The sequence below is a fragment of the Mauremys mutica genome, chromosome 16 (genome assembly GCF_020497125.1).
Source record: "Mauremys mutica isolate MM-2020 ecotype Southern chromosome 16, ASM2049712v1, whole genome shotgun sequence".
NCBI classification, from domain to species: Eukaryota; Metazoa; Chordata; order Testudines; family Geoemydidae; genus Mauremys; species Mauremys mutica.
The window spans coordinates 20,711,420-20,729,136 of NC_059087.1; the positions used below are offsets into that span (position 1 = coordinate 20,711,420).

Below are 17,717 nucleotides of genomic sequence, written 5' to 3' on the forward strand. Positions count from 1 at the left end.
GGGGGAAGAACGGTTAGCCAGAACGAGGCCAAAGGAGACTTCATTTTCCAGCGCAGTAGCGCGCCCACTGCGCCGGAAGTTGATGTCACTTCCGGGTTAGCCTGTGGCGGATCGTCGTCAGCGGCGGAGGGAAGCGCGGCGGCGGCGGCGGCGGCTGGGGCTGGCGGCGGCGGCAGCAGCGGGGATGGACGTGTCTGGGCAGGAGACCGACTGGCGCAGCGCGAACTTCCGGCAGAAGCTGGTCAGCCAGATGTGAGTACGGGGCCCCGTGGGGACGCGGGGGCGGGAGCGGAGCAGCCTAGGCCGCAAGCGCGCCCTGCTTCGGCTGCCCGGGCAGGGAGACGGGCTGGGCAGCCGGGACACCCCTCGCGCTGCAGCCGGAGGGTGGGGGGCCCGCTCCCCGCCGGCGCCTGTCTCTGGAGCTGGCAGGCCGCCCCGATGTGTCTCTCTCCTGCCGTGTTGCGCCGCCCCCGTCCTGGTCGGCAGCCGCTTCCCGTGGGGGTGGCCCCAGGGGCTGCCTGCCTCCTTGCTGCCCGCTGGCAGCCCCCGCCACCCCGCCACACTCTCCCCGCCAACCCGGCTGTGTGTCTCTGGGGCTGGCTTCCCTGCCCACGGCTCAGTTATCCGGAGCCAGCCGACCACGCCGCTGCCCCTGTCCCCTTCCAGCGGCCGGGGGGGCGGGCGCCCCAATTCCCCCGCTATGAACGCACTCCGGGGGAGGCTGCCCACGCTGCTTTCTCCCCTGAGCTCCCTTACCGCCTCTTCTGTGGGATCTGCTGACCACCCCCTGCGGCTTCCTGACCAACCTGGTAGCCTCTGCGGTTTAACAACAATGTTAAATAAACCGCAGGCAGTGTGGGCCCTACACTCTGCACTGCTTTGCTTTGTTATTTATGGGTAGCAAACAATTCCAAACAGGCTTAACATTTCTATCCTGATGTTTATATGTTTCACAATTTAACCACCTGGCCTCATTCCTGTAACCCTTGTTCCCTATCCTATTTTATTTGTTTTGGTCTTCATGGAGGTTCATGTCTGAATTTAGGTTATAAACTATTCAGGGCAGAGAGCAGCTTTGCTTGTGCCTTTGCTTATGCCTTGCATGCTTTTTGGGTGTTCAGAGCTAATATGTTACACTTTTAGTTTGTTCTGAGAAGTCACCTGTCTTACACAGACAATCTGCAGGGGCAAGGAAACTTGGAGCTAATGCGATTAAACTTTTTTTTTCTGTCTGTGCATGTCAATCTATAGCAGTCTTCTGTCAGTGATATTTAAAAAATGGATGCTGATGAATTCCTTCAAGAGAAGCTTAAAATAACAGATTAAGTAAATGTATCAGTCTTAGCAAACTATCTTAATTAAAAATAAAATAGTTGTATAACAAGGAATGCCACTTAAACATTTAAAATTCTGGAAACTGGAAAGTAGATAGCCCATGAACTGAGAGAGTATTTTAATACTGTTTTGCGTTATTTTAAGCACTGACAGTTTTCCTCAGATCCAAAATCTTTTGTGTTCTACAAGTGACAGTGCCTCCACTGAACTATATAACACATCTCAGACATGAAAGTAGCCATACGTGTTGTTTTAATTTAAAAAAAAAATGCTGTTGCTGGTATTGGTGAATCATTATTATAGTGCTTTTATAGAGATTGGGTTCATGTGTCACATCTGAAATTAGTTTGGCAGTTTCATCTTGTTGCAGTTAGAATAAAATAAGACTTGCCACAACCAGGTGTTATAATAGCTCGGTGTGATATGTAGCATCAGGGTTGGGAGCTGTTGCCTAGGAATGTTTTTGAGGTCTGATCACGCATTGGTTCCTCTTCCCATGCTTCCGTTTTCACCTTCAGTGAGTCATAAGTAACTGACATGTAAAGGAAATAATTAAAATAATTACTATGTAGATTTCCTTTGGAAAATGTTCTGTAACCAGAGAAAGTGTTTAACAAGATCTTGCAAAATAGTCCTGAAAACTCACTAGTCCATGCACAAATCTTCTTGTTCACCTTTACAAGATGATGATAATTACTGTTACTTGCCATTAACAAATATTCACACTATTAAGAATCATTTAAAATAAATTAAGTGTATGAAAATATTCAAGTGACCCATCTTTTGAGAGAGTCTCTTGGATATGGTATATCTGCATAGGTGGTAAATGAGTCAGCTTCTGTTACTGCGATTTCAAACATGGATTCCCTCTATCAGTCTGATTTTAGGCATTTGCTGGAGGTAGCCATAAGATGGTGGTATGGCCAGAAGCAAAACATCCATACAAGTCTTGTTTCAATTATAAATAGTCTCGGATACTAGTGGCCACTAGGTTTTGTTGACTTTTCTGCAAAGCTTTTGGGAATGGATGTGAAGATGCTTCAGTACGTTTGCTCTTTTGAGAACTCCAAAGGGTAGTAAGAGGTGCTTATTTTTCCCTGCAGGGGGTTGTCTTGTGCAGGGTTCCATTTTATTTATGTGCATGTTTCAACTGGTAGGGGCAGTAAGGTTATCAGTGGTGGATGACTCTTAGACCTTATGATTCTTTTTGATTAAACGTGGATACTACAGTTCCTGTGATCTCCAACTGTTTGAGAGAACTGAGGAAGTATATGGTAGAGAATGGCTTAGGCTCATTCTGGATATGATGGAAGCTGTGCTCCTAGATACAGGAAAATGTTAGAGGAGTGAGTGGGGGCTGAGAATGTCTTCTGTTTGAGGTGTATGTCCCACACTTGTCAGTGTGATCCATTGCTGTTCCTGGTTGTCAGCCGAGAATACCATGATGTGTCATTTTCCATCTATGGCTGCTCAGGAAGCTGAGACAGTTTCTCTGGTGCGTGTCTTGGTACTTGAAGCTATGCCCTTGTATCAAGATTATTGCAATGTACTGTATTTGGGACAATCCTTGAAACCTTCAAAGCTTCATGTAGGGCAGAATTGAATGGTATGAATGTGAACAGAATATATAAGGGCTCTGCACAAGTGCCCTGTTTGGTTTAATTATACTCACTATTTCTACACTGTAAATACCTAGATAGAAAGGTGCCTGGTACTCATGGATTGCCTCTTGCTCTATATCTTCTCGTAGGAGTTCTAATTCGCAGGGTCCATTCTCGCTGTAAATTCCTGTCAGACTCCCTATGGCCAGCAACAGTGTGTTTCCAGTAGAGAACTCACATCACTAGACCCTGCACCCTTCAACAGTTTGCTCCAGTCTCAGGGCACTTTACAAAACTTATTTGCTTGCACTTCGTATTGGCCATTATAAATAATAGGAGCAGGTGATGCTATTGCTAGTAAAGAGTTGTTGAAAATATATCTGTTTTATTGATTTAAGGTGCTTATGTTTAGTATTATTCATCACTAACATTTAAAAAAGTGCAGAAATACAAAAATGTAGAGGTGATTTTCTTAAATTGTGTACAGAGGGAAGGAAAATTACTGATCCTTAAACTGTCAATTGCAAAAACAAACTTATCAATGGGAGCCAGTTTACTTGAAAAAGGTAAAATTGTCAGTAGGGTACAAAAAGCAGTAATATTTGCCTGTTAATTCACTGGGGCTTTAATAGTTAAACTTACAAGGTGTTCATACCAAAAGGTGTCTTTGGGTATATTATATGTTCTAGTACATCTAAAAAAACACATTAAGGTTGCAAAGTCAAACACACCAAAGTTAAGAAATGCCACTATTAAGGGTGACTGTACAACCGGCAGCTAGATTCCACTCTCGGCACATTGAGTACCATAGTCCAGGCATATACTCCAACAAACGATACAGATGAAGAGGACAAAAGAGAGATTATGTGCAGAATTGAATGATGAAAGAAATACCAAACCACAATCTTGTCCTGGTTATGGGAGATTTTAATGCCCATAACAGAAATGAAAGATGAGGTTGGGAAACAATCATCGGCCCACATACAACTGGAACAATGACAGACAATGGAACAAGACTTCTTGAATTTTGTGCCGAAAACAATCTTAGTATCTGCAATTCTTTCTTCCAACATAAAAACATCACAAAAAGACCTGGATTTCACCAGATGGCCTTACACAAAATGAGATCAACTATATCTGTGTTAGTAAGAGGTGGAAAACATTAGTGTTAGACACGAGTATTCAGAGGAGCAGATATAGGGAGCAATCACTACTTGCTGAAAGCAAACCTCAAATTGAAGTTTAAAGTGCTCAAAAAAGAAAGAAGACAGATTAGTCAATACACGGAAACTACAAGGTTGCAGGATACGAAAAGAGTACCAGATAGAGGTCAAGTACAGGTTTGAGGCCCTTAAAGATCTTGAAGAAAACGAAGTGGAAAAATACTCGGATCTTTTCAAAACAGCTATGCTAGAAGCAGCTGAAAAGATAATTGGTAGAAAGAGAGGAAGCAGTAAAGAACAGTGGAAGAAGAAACATGGAAAATTATAGATGAAAGAAGAAAACAAAAGGTTCTAGTACTACAACATGCGATGGAAGAAACAAAACAAATCTACAGGAACCTTGACAAAGCAGTAAAAAAACAGTGCAAAAAGGATAAGCAAAATGGGATTGAAAGTAAGGCTAGTGAAGCTGAAGGGGAAAGAAATGATACATGAACAACCTACACTATCATGAAACAGTTAACAGGATATGGATCAAAATTCAGAAATGTCCCAGTGAAAGGGAAACGAGGAATTTTGAAAACACAAGAGGAACAAGAAAATAGATGGGTGGAAGGCTTCAAAGAAATGCTAAACCAACCAGAACCAATGACAAGATTGGAATTTAACAATGATAAACCATAAGACCTAGAAATAGATGTATCCGAGGTAAAAATCAAAGAATTTAAAAAAGCACTGCAGAAGCTGAAAAACAACAAGGTGCCTAGGTTGTTCATTCTGAGATGCCTAAATTTGGAGGTGAAGACATGGAATCAGTCATCTGTTTGCTGTGCAACAAAATATGGATGACGGAGAAAATGCTGGAAGAATGGACCCTCGGTATCATAATCAAGTTACCAAAGAAAGGTGATCTAAACAATTGTTCAAATTGGAGGGGAGTAACACTTCTATCTGTCACAGGAAAAGTATTAGCAGCAGACCTCCTGAACAGAATGAAAGGAAAGATAGATACCATCCTATGTGAGCAACAATCTTGATTTAGACAAGGGAGATCATGCACAGATGCTATTTTCACCCTGAAATGGATTATTGAGAACACAACTGAATTCCAAGGCAGTCTTGTCATCAATTTTGTGGACTTTCAAAAGGCATTCAATAGTGTAAACAGAGAAACAATATGAAAAATTGTGAAACAATATGGAATTCCAACAAAATTAATCAACATTATGAAGGCATTCTACGCCAACTCAAAATGCTGCATTAAAATGGAAAATCGATTGAGTACGCCATTCAGCATCAAGATACGTGTAAGGCAGGAGTGCGTCCTGTCTCCTTTTTTGTTTTTGCTAGCCATCAGCTATGGATTAAAACAATGCGACAGTGATACATGTGGCCTAAAATGGAACCATTCAAGGCTATTTGGTCTAGACTTTGCTGATGACATCGCTCTTATTAATGAAGATGCCAACGGACTACAAAAATGCAAAAACCAAGTAAAAGTAGTAATGGAGAAGATAGATTTAAGATACAGTGCAAAGAAGTGTAAAGTCATGTGTAAAGTCATCTAATTCTCCAGAGTAGCATTCAGCTGCCTTACCCATGAGATCATCCTTTCTCTAATCCAGTGTCTCATTCACTACACATCTTCCACTTTCTCAGCAAATGAGGCAAGGGTCCCACAAACAAACAACTCATTCTCTACACAACCTTGATTTAATCCCTGAGTACTGTCCCTCCTGTGCACTGAATGAAGCAGGTGTCCTCTGGAAAAAATAGTGATTGTGAGAGATGGCAATTTCCTTGACAAATAGTATTAAATGAAGTTAAATCTTACTGAATCAAGTTTAAGTATCTTAGGAGTTTATTGTATTAAAAATGCAAATGTTTGTCTTATTGTGGGCTTGCATGTAATGTCTCTGGAGGAAGACATGACTAAGGAAAACCAGGGAAAGTGTTAGCAGCTTCACAGGACTATTTAATGCAATGTGCCAGACAAGAATGAACTTTTAAAGTTAAGTGGGTTTTCCAGTTAATCTCTAGGGAGAGAATATGCAAATATACCCCGTCCAGTTATATAAGAATGTAGCCATTTGACGCTTTGCCCTGAGGAGAGGGGACCTTTGTCTGCTGATCATCTGTTATGTGAGGACAAGATCAGAGGCCCAAACTGTGTAAAGGAGTGACTCTCAGATTCATGGAGGTATTTGTTCTGCGCTAACAGCTGTTGTGAACTTGTAACCACAGGAAAACGTGCTTGGTGGGGTTTGACTCCTGCCAGAACCCTTGTTGGAGTTGGGGTGATCTCTGGTAAGCTTATTAGCATGCATGTAGGCTCTTTTTTTGTTTTACTATTTTCCCTGTAATGCTTTCACCTTAAGAATAAATGTGCTTGCTTAGGAAAAGCTGTGTTGGACCTTAAATTGTGATCAGTTACGCAATTATGCCTCTGAGGAGAAAAACAAAGCAGGCGTGCTTGTGCAGTCTGACTTACTGGGGAACTGTGTAGCTTGGAAATATCTGGGTCAGAAGTGAGGTACATGTCTCTGTCCAAGTGAGGTGATGGCTGGGGAGCCGGAAGCCTAAGAGTGAGTGCCATTGGTGGATTACAGAGGGAATACAGGTGCAGATGCCCTGAACTGTGGTAGTGATCATGTAACTAGACTGTGTCATAATGTATACACATGAGGGCTGAATTAGAATTACATGTGTGTGAGAATCAAAGATTAATTAGAGGGAGCTGGTCAGGCTTTTAATGTATTTAATTTACATTATTTCAATATAGCAAATTTAAGCCTTAATATAGGTTGTCGTCATTTCAAATTTAATTCTAAAATGAAATTTAAAAATTGATTAAAAAAAAAAACAGAAACAGGTTTATCCACCTTGATCACAGCATGGTTCTCCCTCCTGACAGAGAGGAAAGTACCAGCTTGGGGGACACAGGTTAAGCAGCTGAGTGAGAGGATGCAGGAACAGTGTAGGGATCATAGTAGTGAGGATGTTTTTGAAAGCGAGGGATAGAGTTGAGGCAGTGCAAGAGAGGAAGGATGGTCTACTGGCTAGCATCTGGACCTTGGGAGACCTGGGTTTAATTCCCTGCTCCATGACGGACTTCCTGTGTGACCTTGGGCAAGTTACTTTGTCGCTCTGTCTCAGTTTCCCATCTTCAAAAATGGGGATTATATAGCACCTTCCTGTCTCACAGGGGTGTTATGAGGATAAATACACTAAAGATCATGAGGTGCACTGATTCTAGAATGGTAGGGGCTGTAGACGTATCATTGATGGGTGTGAAAGTTTTGAGAGGAGAGACTGACGTTCCCCAACAACACCCATTGAATAGCTCCATTCCTCCCTGCACAGTTCCAACACATCTATCATTGTTGTAGCCTGCATATTCTCCCTTCCACTGTTCAGACTTCTGTATCACTACTCCAGCGGCACCAACGTGTCCCCTGTCATTCCATTGCATCAGTGCCCCCATGCATTCCTTTGAACCCTCCCATACCAGTTCCATTCTCCTCTTTGTGATTCTAGGACCCCGGTAAGCTTGGAGGGATGAGGAGGAGATGGAAATGTGGTGGGGCTGTGAGAAGTGTCCTGTACCAGTTGGAGGGAAGAAAAGACAGGAGAGTGGAGATGCTGGGGCGTGGTCTACACTTAACATATAGGTCAACAGCTACAGCGCTCAGGAGTGTGAAAAATCCACACCGAGTGCTGTAGCTATGCCTACCTAACTCCCAGTGTAGATGCCGCTAGGTTGACAAAAGAATGCTTCCATCAGCCTAGCTTTTCATAAATCCATGATCTGGTTCTCAAACTCTGGGTCAAGACCCCAAAGTGAGTCGGGACCCCATTTTAATGCAGTCGCCAGGGTCAGCATTAGAGTCGCTGGGGTCTGGAGCTGAAGATGAAGCCTGAGCCCCACTGCCTGGGGCTGAAGCCAAAGCCCAAGGGCTTAAGCCCAGGGTGGAGGGGATTGGGCTCTGGCCACCCCCACCCAGGGTCATGTAGTAATTTTTGTTGGCAGAAGGGAGTCATAGTGCAATGAAGTTTGATGTGTGCTGTCATATGGCAATAGAAAAACCTCTTTGGTCACTATAGACTGTATCTACACTACAGGGTCATGTTTGCAAAGCTACAGTCTCCGGAAATGGCCAAGATCTGGGCTTAGATTGTGGAGAAGGAGCTCTATGTGCAACATAGGACGTTCAAAATGGTGTAAACTAGCCCATTCATCTCAATGCTATGTTCTTGTTCAGCTGAGAACACCCCAAGAAGATGAATACAATGTGAAACAATAGTTTTGGGACGTGGACTTCTCCATTCCTGTCAGTGGGAGTTTACCTCCTCCTCCTTAGTGCCAGTGCTTGTGAACCTGTGATATGCAGGTGGCATGCCTGTTCTGAGCTCCCAACCCAGAGGCCCCCCAGACACTGGCTCACAAAGGAGTGGGATAAGGGGTGGGGCATGGCCTCCGTATCCTGCCTCATGGGAGATAGGGGCTCAGGCCCCCAGGGGAGCAGCCCCCCCAACCCAGCTCACATGGGGAATAAGGAGAGGGGCTCAGACACTCCCCACATCAGATCCTGTTTCACATGATGGTGGGGGGCAGGGACAGTGGTGTGGTGCTTCCCAGATTCCAGCGCACAGAGGAGAGAAGAATGCAGGCTTGATGGGGGAGCCCCCACTCCCTCTGCCACTCATTCCCCAGGTCCTCCCTCCCATAGTCCATCCCCTTCCACTCTAGAACACCTTTCCCTTTCTACAGCCCCCTAATCCCTCCCTCCCTCCCCCTTCCTGCACTTTCCCAACCTCCACACCTTCCGTACTACTCCCACACATTCACATTTCCCCTCACTGCTTCAACCAGCCATATTCCTTATCACTGTATGAAAAAAAAAAATTATAAAAATGTTATAAGGAGCTCATGTTAGGGTGTTGTGTATGAGGAACACCCTGATTTTAAGCAAACTGAGGTCCATTGTTCAGGAAACATGATTGCATTATCTTAACCCTTTGATCTTTCTTAGAGTGAATCAAAGCTAATAGATTAATCATTGCTGATGCTGTGCTATGATAAATTGAGGCCTTATCTTACTGAAGAGGCATGGAGAGGTTCAGGCTTCAGCATGTTTGGCATTATGCTCAGGTCTAGCCACTTTCACTTGCTGAAAAGACCCCATCCTAAACACCAGAGGTGCAGAACAACCCTTATGCAGGTGGCATGCCTGTTCTAAGCTCCCAACCCAGAGGCCCCCCAGACATTGGCTCACAGAGGTGTGGGATAAGGGTAATGGAATAAATGAGAATTCCATACCAAACTTTTGATAGGATCCTCTGAGAAATTGGAGCTGTTTAAAATTATGGAGGAACTTGGCAAGAAACAGATGCTGGCCAGCCTGAGAGAAGTTGGAGAGAAACAAAGTCAGGCCTGGTCTACACTACAGAGTTAAGTTGACGTAAGACAGCTTATCTTGACCTAACTTTGTAAGCATCTACACTAAAATGCTGGCCGCACCAATCTGTCACCCACTAAATAGACTTAATAACTCCACCTCCATGAGAAGCGTAGCGCTTAAGATGCATCGTTTGTGTAAACGTATTACTTACATCGATTGTTGGCTATTAGCCCCCCGCTCTGGGGCTCGCTGCCTATCTCTGTGGTTATGAGTCCAGAGTAGGTGAGGCTTGCACCACTTGCGTTTTTTACAAAAAAGCTTAACTACACAACCCATCAATAATGTACTGAATTTATAAAGCTTCAAGTATATACTATAATTATGTTCCGGTAGTGTTCAAAGTGTATGCTAAGGATTGGCCCCTGTTGACTGGGCCTTGTATAAATTTCATGTGAAGACATGGTCTCTGCTTCAAAGGATTAATAATCAAAGGAGGCAGGTGATGTTGGAAAGGTGGAGAGAAGGGAACAATCAATGTCCCAAGTTAGTATCTTTAAATGGCATTGGGCTAAAAGTAGCATGGAAGCCCCATGGCAACCCCCATAGCATGGATTTGGCCTTCTGACAGGAGAAGATGGTCTCCTATTCACCTTTAAATGGAATCAGTTGCTGAATCTCATACCATCTCTACCTGATGGGAGGTATTTCCTACTTTCTTCCTTTCTAGCAAGCAGGTAAATGACTAACTAGAGGAGACTCCTCCTATTGATGTGCTGACTAGCTGGCTATCTGCTATTGATGTTAATCAGATTAATTCCATTGATTTACATGCACAGTTTCCTTTGTTTAATGTATGTATGGATTTGTCAGTGATTCATTGGTGAAAAGTTGCCATCCGTGTGTTCCCTAGGTGGGGAAGGGGGTTTCTGCTGTCCTCAGTTAATGTCCTTCGTGAGTTCCATCTCTTATTTTGCAGTGAGGAGGCCATGAGGAAGGCTGGTGTAGCCCACAATAAATCCAGCAAAGATATGGAGAATCATGTTTTTATGAAGGCCAAAACTCGGGTAAGGCACTTCCATGTATTTCCAATTGTCTGTCTTGGTGTGTTGGGAGTAGATAAACCAGGTTCCCAAATGCATCTAGTTTTCTAGCAACATCTGGCCAGGACACCTGCATAAACTATGTTAAATTTATACAGGAGCATTTAATGCTAAGTGGGGAACCAAAGTGCTTTGCACACTCTCCAAAAAACAGTGTGAAGTGAAATGTTTGGCAAAGACAATATGGTAAATTCCTGTTATCACAAAAGATACAACAGGCTGCCCAGTGACCCTGCAGAACACAGGAGTGTGGCTTATAAGGTCTCATCAACCCATGTGCAGTTAACTGCATGGAACTCGCTTTATCTACAGTTTAGCATGACTTGTGCTTAATTACATGGCTCAGGAGTGTGGATTTTTCACACCCCAAGCAATGTAGCTGGATTGACTTAACTGTTGAGTGTAGATCTGGCTTAAGTAAAGGCATTGGGTTGGTCTATGCTGAAAACTTATGTTTGCATAGCTACAGCTCTCGGATGTGAAAGCACTGAGACTGCTTGGCTACACTTACAAATTTGCAGCGCTGCAGCAGGGTGTGAAAACACACCCTCTCCAGCGCTGCAAATTGCGGCGCTGCAAAGCGCCAGTGTGGTCAAAGCCCCAGCGCTGTCCGTTATTCCCCACAGGGAGGTGGAGTACGGACAGCGCTGGGAGAGCTTTCTCCCAGCGCTGGCGCTTTGACTACACTTAGCGCTTCAAAGCGCTGCCGCGGCAGTGCTACCGCGGCAGCGCTTTGAAGTGCTAAGTGTAGCCACAGCCAGACACAGCTATGCCAACCCAACCCCTGGTGTAGACAGCATTACCATTTCTCCAGGAGGTGAATTAATTACAACAATGGGCATGGGGAGTGTGTCTAATAGGCAGGGGCAGGCTGTGCCTACCCAAACAGCCCCATGTGGCCCTGCCCATGCTCCGTCCAGAGGCCCACTCCTGCTGCTAGTTGGCCCCAGCCCAGGCAGGCTGCTCCTCTTCCGGGAAGGGAAGCCTGCTGGGACTAGGGCGCCTGGGATTTGCGGTAGCTGGGGCTGCCCAGTGCTGGGGGCCACACCACCAAGGGCTGGAGGGGACGGGGCTGCGCACCTCCTGCCAATGTGGGGCTGGGGGGGCATGCACCACTTGGCCACCCTCCCGGTGCTCTGGGGGCCACCCGCCCGGTGCTCAGTTGGCTGGGGGAAGGAGGTCGTGCACAGCCCACCCACCTCGGGCTGAGGCGGTGGGGGGGCTGACAGCTGCAAGGAGGGAAATCTGGGCTGGGGGAAGAGGCCTCAGGCTGAAGGGGTGGGCCAGGCCGGGGGCTAGCCACCCTTAGCCAGTGGTTCACCCACTGCCCATGGCAATAGAAGAACCCCTCTCATTCCTGTAGTCAGTGTCTACACTTAAAATGCAACAGTGGCAGCTGTGCCACGGTAGCACTTCAAGTGTAGACATAGCTTTGTTTGGTATATAAACATGTATACAATACCACTAATATGCAGCTGTATTGGCAGTTGTCTACCTCTTCTACCCAGCATTTGCTGTTTCTCCTCCTGTCCTGTCCTGCCCTGCCCTGCACAGTTAAACACAATGACCTTTTCATTAGAAACGTACCCCGCCCATTTCAGTTCCTGAGCAGATCACAGACTTATGAAAAGCGTACCAGTCCTGAAGGAGGAGGGACCCTTCTGTTACACTGGGGGAGTGGCAGTGTGAGGAAGGGAAACAGTGAGTCATGGAGTGCGTTGCTTCCCCATTCTGTGCTAAGCTGTTTCTTGTTTTCAACTTTAGGAGGAATATCTTTCTCTTGTGGCCAGACTTATTATCCATTTTCGAGACATTCGTAAGTAATCCTTATATTTATCTGCTAATTATAGGAGTGCTAGCTTTCTGGGTGGCTTGAATCTGCTAGTTCTGATTGGCATTCTCCAGAAGTTGCTTCAGTAGTTTCTGTTGCTGGATCTGTGCCCAGCTCCTGAATGTGTAATCTTCACAATATCTGTCTAAAACTGAAGATTCCACTAGAAAGTTCTTGATATTTCCATTTTTCATTTCACCAAATGTTTTCTCTGAAGTCATCCTGCCTCTCCATTTCCACCAGAACCAGAATGCTGTGAAGACAAAGTGGCTGAGCTTCATTTATTTGCTGTACTTTGATTTACAAATGAATTGAAAAGCATTAATCTATGTGATATTAAAGTAAATTTTATCCTCAGCATGGAATCCTGAATTAGGATACCTGCCCTTCCTTTTAGTTTTATTCCTTCTGAAATAAGTCTCTGGAATGGAACAAACTGTCTCAAAGTGCTTATGAGTCTTCCTAGGTGTGGAACTGCTGGAGGAAGCCACCTGTCATACACTGTGCCAGGAAGCTGCGTAGAGGAACTGCCTCAGATGCTTGTCCCATTCTGTAGAAAATGTCACAAAGCAAGCATTAATCTTGATGCCTGAGAGTGAAATCTGACTTGCAGAGCTCTTACACTGGCAGAACCGTGTGGGATATAGGTGGCAATGATTGACATTACAGAGCATGTCTGCAGCAGCACTCCATGGCCAGCTGGGATGCTAAGTTCCTGATGAAGTAATCTAGGAGCTCTCTAGCTCTGTGGCTTGCTACTAGGGTAGGGAATCTGGGTAAAATGTCTGAAGGCACATTGGCATGGGGATAACTAATGGGAAGCAATTTTTTGCACTATTAATGCATTGGTTGTTGGGAATAAGTTTAAATTGCCATGTATTTACAGTCATCTGTTCAACACAATGCAGCAACATTTATAACTTGTGTATGTATTCACTCTTATTTTCTAGACAATAAGAAATCTCAGGCCTCGGTCAGTGGTAAGAACATTTTTTTAGTCTAAATGAAAAATTGTCAGAATTTTGGTGGCATATGAAGTGGGAAGGGAGGGAATACTGCATACTTGCAGCAGAGGAGGGCAACTTAAATTCTTAATAAATCATACTGTGGTGAAGAGGAAAGTTCTAGTGAGTCTTCTGGACTCTTCACATATGGATGTTGTGTGGATCACTCATTTGATTCTACCTCTGTACAGTCTGTTTGTGCTAAATATTATTAAACCTATTCAACAAATGCCAGTGTTGTGAATTGGACTCTCCAGCAGGAAGTAGCTGAGTTCCCCCTTGCTTACCTTCTTGCAGTCCTCACTGGTGTATGAGCTTGATACCTGTTCTGCATTACAAGTCTATGGCGTAGTCCTGTCAGCAGGAACTGTGTCCTGATGGACTCTGCATGTGACCGAAGGAATCTCCTTTATAACTATATTAATCCCCCCTGTAAGAGAATATATGGGGAGGCACCAACTATCTGTTGCCACCTCTTCCCAGCATGGGTTAAAGATGTGCTGCACAATATATGTTAATGCCAGGACTCTGGAGTGCTCTAAAGTTATGTCCTCTTTGATCTGTACCCTTAAGGAGGAAGGCACATATTACACACTTGATGAACAGCAGTATAATAATGTTTCTGAAACGCTTGTAATGCTCTCTCCTTCAGAATTCTGTTTTCATTTCCTTTTTCCTAGCCCCAGACCCCAGATTATCACCCTCTCTCTGACTGAGGAGTGCTGAACATGGGTAGTTGAGAAGTGTGTGGAGAAGCTTCAGTGTTTAGAGTAGAGGTGACTAAAGATTTCCCTTTTGTTAATATATATTTAGTGTTTATTTGGTGCTTTGCATATTTAAAGCATTTCATAAACCTCTAAATAATCCTCAGACACTGGTGTTCCCAGTTTACAGATGGAAAAATGGAGACAGACTTATGTAAAGCCTCTAAGTCAGTGGCAGAATTGTGAGTGTAGAACTCAGGTTGGACTTTTAATCGTATGCTGAGTCCACTAGGCCAAAACTTTTTTGTGGCTCCACAGCATGGAGAACTATTTCAGTGGACAAGTCTTCATCTTGTTCTCTTAGTAATGATGTTGTATTCGCAGATCCTATGAATGCCCTGCAGAATCTAACAGGCGGCCCCCCAGCAGGAGCAGCTGGAATGGGCATGGCTTCACGAGCTCCAGGGGCACCAATGGGTGGGATGAGTGGACTTGGGCCAATGGGCCAGCAGATGAGCCTTCCAGGGCAGCAGCCTCCTGGAACCTCTGGGATGGCCCCCCATGGTATGTCTGGTGTCTCTGCAGCTACTCAACAGAGTAAGTATTCACTGTGCTCCCATCCACTGAAATTAAGTCAGTTTAGGGTTCCAGTGCAGAGCCCTTTTCTACGCCGAAAGGAAGAGAAAGTTACAAAATACTCCCTAGATCTGTTTTTATTGCTCCTGGCAGGAGGATTGGGGATTATGGTGTCTCACCCCTTGTCACTGATATGGGAAAAACAGATTTGAATGGGGAGGGGAGGGGAGGGGAGGGACGGTTTGCCTTCAGATACCTCCACCCCCACCATAAATGTCCTAGCTATACTTGTATGCAGTGTTATAGCTGTGTTGATTGCAGAATATTAAAGAGATAAGGTGGGTGAGGTGATGTGTTTTATTGGACCAACTCTTCTTCAGCCCTTTGAAAGCTTGTCTCTCACCAACAGAAGTTGGTCCAATAAAAGATATTACCTCGCCCACCTTGTCTCTCTATCTATACTTAAAAATTGTGGCTTTCCACTTGGTTCTGGACTCATTTGCAACTGCATTTGAGACTGAGGTGGAGTATTCTGAGCAAGAGTCTGGCTCGGACTAGTAGACTCCTTCCTCTCAAAATACCTTAGTTCTTGAACATCCTTAGTGTTTTGTTTCTACCTGCCTTGCTTTATATCACCTCATATTGTGGCCTCCATTGTTCTGGCAGATAGCTAATGAATGAGGCTCCTTTCAGAGCCCATTCAAACAGCTCCTCCTTTGACCAATGTGTGAGACCTTTTCTTTCTGTTCCCCTCAGGGTATGAATGAGCCCAGCCTCCTCCTCCTCCCTGCAGTTCTTAAGCTATTTAATTAGATTGCAGAGTCAACCAAAGAGTTGAGGCTTAGATGTAATAGTGATGAGAAATGCTTTGATAGTACGAATAACAAATGTTGTTTAAATGTGTATAATATATATCTGGAAATGGGATGCTATAATGGGTCAATGCACTAGCTTTTATGCAATTGCTCCCGTCACCAATGTGTGCTATAAAAGACACCAAGGTATCTTAAAAAGAACGAGGAGTCCTTGTGGCACCTTAGAGACTAACAAATTTATTTGAGCATAAGCTGTCGTGGGCTAAAACCCACTTCATCGGATGCATGCAGTAGAATTTTCTGGTAAAAAGTGTTAGCTTGAGATCACCAGTCTTGTCTGTTGGACAACTGTCTACATTTCAGTCATGTTGTACAAACACATTCTGACTTTCAGCCCAGCTCCAACTGCAACAGATGGCGCAGCAGCAGCAGCAGCAGCAGCAACAATTTCAGCAGCAACAGGCGGCTTTGCAGCAGCAGCAGCAGCAACAGTTCCAGGCACAGCAGTCAGCCATGCAACAGCAGTTCCAGGTCCAACAGCAGCAGGCGGCAGCAGCAGCAGCTGCACAACAGCAGCAGCAACAGCAGCAGCTGCAAGCAGCCCAGCAGCAGCAGCAGCAGCACATGCTCAAACTGCAGATGCAGCAGCAGCAGCAAAATCAGCAACAGGTAATGAACAGCAAAGCAGTCGCAAAGGCATTATTGGTAATCTGCTATCAGCCACTTGTCAAACGGCACCATTCCAGAGATCTGGCTTACATAGCAATATTAAGTGTCAGCTCTCCACACTAAGGGATTAAAATGCTTCTGCTTCTTGGCAAGGCATCAGCTTGAACTGGTAGAGTTCATTGGCAGCAGTGTGCTCTATCCTAGAGAAGACTGATCTTTCATAGCAAGAAAGAAGCTAAAATTTTTGTCCCCTTCTTGTTTGAGTCCAAGGACTTGGCACTTGCAAGTTAGAGCACATTAAAGCAGCCCCGGGCGCCCTGTCTCCTGAGGTGTCCACACTGGCAAGGCATGTAGAGCGCCTGGACTCTGCAGCTGGAGAGTTCCTGGTAATCCATCTCCACGAGAAGCATAAAGCTTGCTGTGCCCCGGCTGAAATGCCTGGGCATCAGTGTGGACAAGGTGTTGCATTACTGCGCTGTGTTTGGCCTCTGAAAACGTCCCTGAAGTCAAGTGGCCACTCATTGTTTTGAAACATGCAGATATCCCCTTTCAAAGCTCCGTTTCTGACAGCCGACATGCTTATCTACTCCAGGACAAAGCAAACCATTAGTGTGGAATGCTGCTGTTGTGAGTGGGAGGGGGGTGGGGGTATGCTTCTGTCTGACCTTACAAGACAGCATGCTGACACACTCTCAGCCCCCCAGAACGCACCACACCCTCCCTGTCACACTCCACCCCCCATTTGAAAAGCACCTTGCAGACACTTGCACACTGGGATAGCTACCACAATGCACTGCTCTTTGTGGCGTTGCAAGAGCTGCCAATGTGGCCACGCCAGTGCGCTTGCAGCTGACAGTGTAAATACACGGAAGCGTTTTCCCTGCTGTGGTCTCCGAAGGCTGGTTTAACTCCCAGCGCTCTACAAGTGTAGCCATGCCCTAAGTGTCAGGATGATGTTGGCCTGCTTCGGAGAAGGTCAGGGATGTAGGAGAGGATTGGAGTGGACACCCTACTCTCCTCCCTCCCCCAAGTTTCCTCTAGAAATAGTAGCTGTTTTGTGTCAGTTGTGTGAATTACTCATTGTCACTTAAAAAAATGGCGGTACAGAAATATGAGGCATGCCTAAAGATGATGCATGCAAGTAGAAGAGGCTGATGCTGTCCTATTCTTGTGCAGGTGTAGGTAAATGGTGATGCTGACATTAGCTTGATAACAGTTTGGAGAAGTGTTGTGATCTTTTATGCCGGAGAAGCTAGAGGGCTGGGTACCTTCACCTTGAAACTGTCTGTTAGTGGTAGCAGATGACTTTGTGCCCTTCTGGAGAGGGGAAATTAGAATATAAACTCCATGAAGGTGAGTTGTTCAAAGCCTGAGGCTGGCTCAAAGGGTAGGACTTTTCATCTGGGCTAAATGCTTTAACTTAGTATGATGAGTTAAAATGCTGCCTGCAGGCCATTGGCTTTCATTCTAAAACTAAAGACACCGTTGCATTGCTGGAAACTTTAACATCCCAGCTT

At 45.1% G+C, this 17,717-nt stretch overlaps 1 protein-coding gene across 3 annotated transcripts in view; it reads left to right on the plus strand.

The window, feature by feature from the left end:
• The first annotated feature begins 81 nt into the window (after window positions 1-81).
• MED15 (mediator complex subunit 15) overlaps window positions 82-17,717 on the plus strand; it is a 44,172-nt gene continuing 26,536 nt past the window's right edge. For all 3 annotated transcript variants that reach the window (XM_044990360.1, XM_044990361.1, XM_044990362.1), the window contains exons 1-6: window positions 82-252; window positions 10,478-10,565; window positions 12,366-12,417; window positions 13,383-13,412; window positions 14,525-14,737; window positions 15,926-16,200. In XM_044990360.1, coding sequence (XP_044846295.1) covers window positions 185-252; window positions 10,478-10,565; window positions 12,366-12,417; window positions 13,383-13,412; window positions 14,525-14,737; window positions 15,926-16,200 — 726 coding nt within the window. In that variant the 5' untranslated portion in view covers window positions 82-184. The remainder of the gene's footprint in view (window positions 253-10,477; window positions 10,566-12,365; window positions 12,418-13,382; window positions 13,413-14,524; window positions 14,738-15,925; window positions 16,201-17,717) is intronic.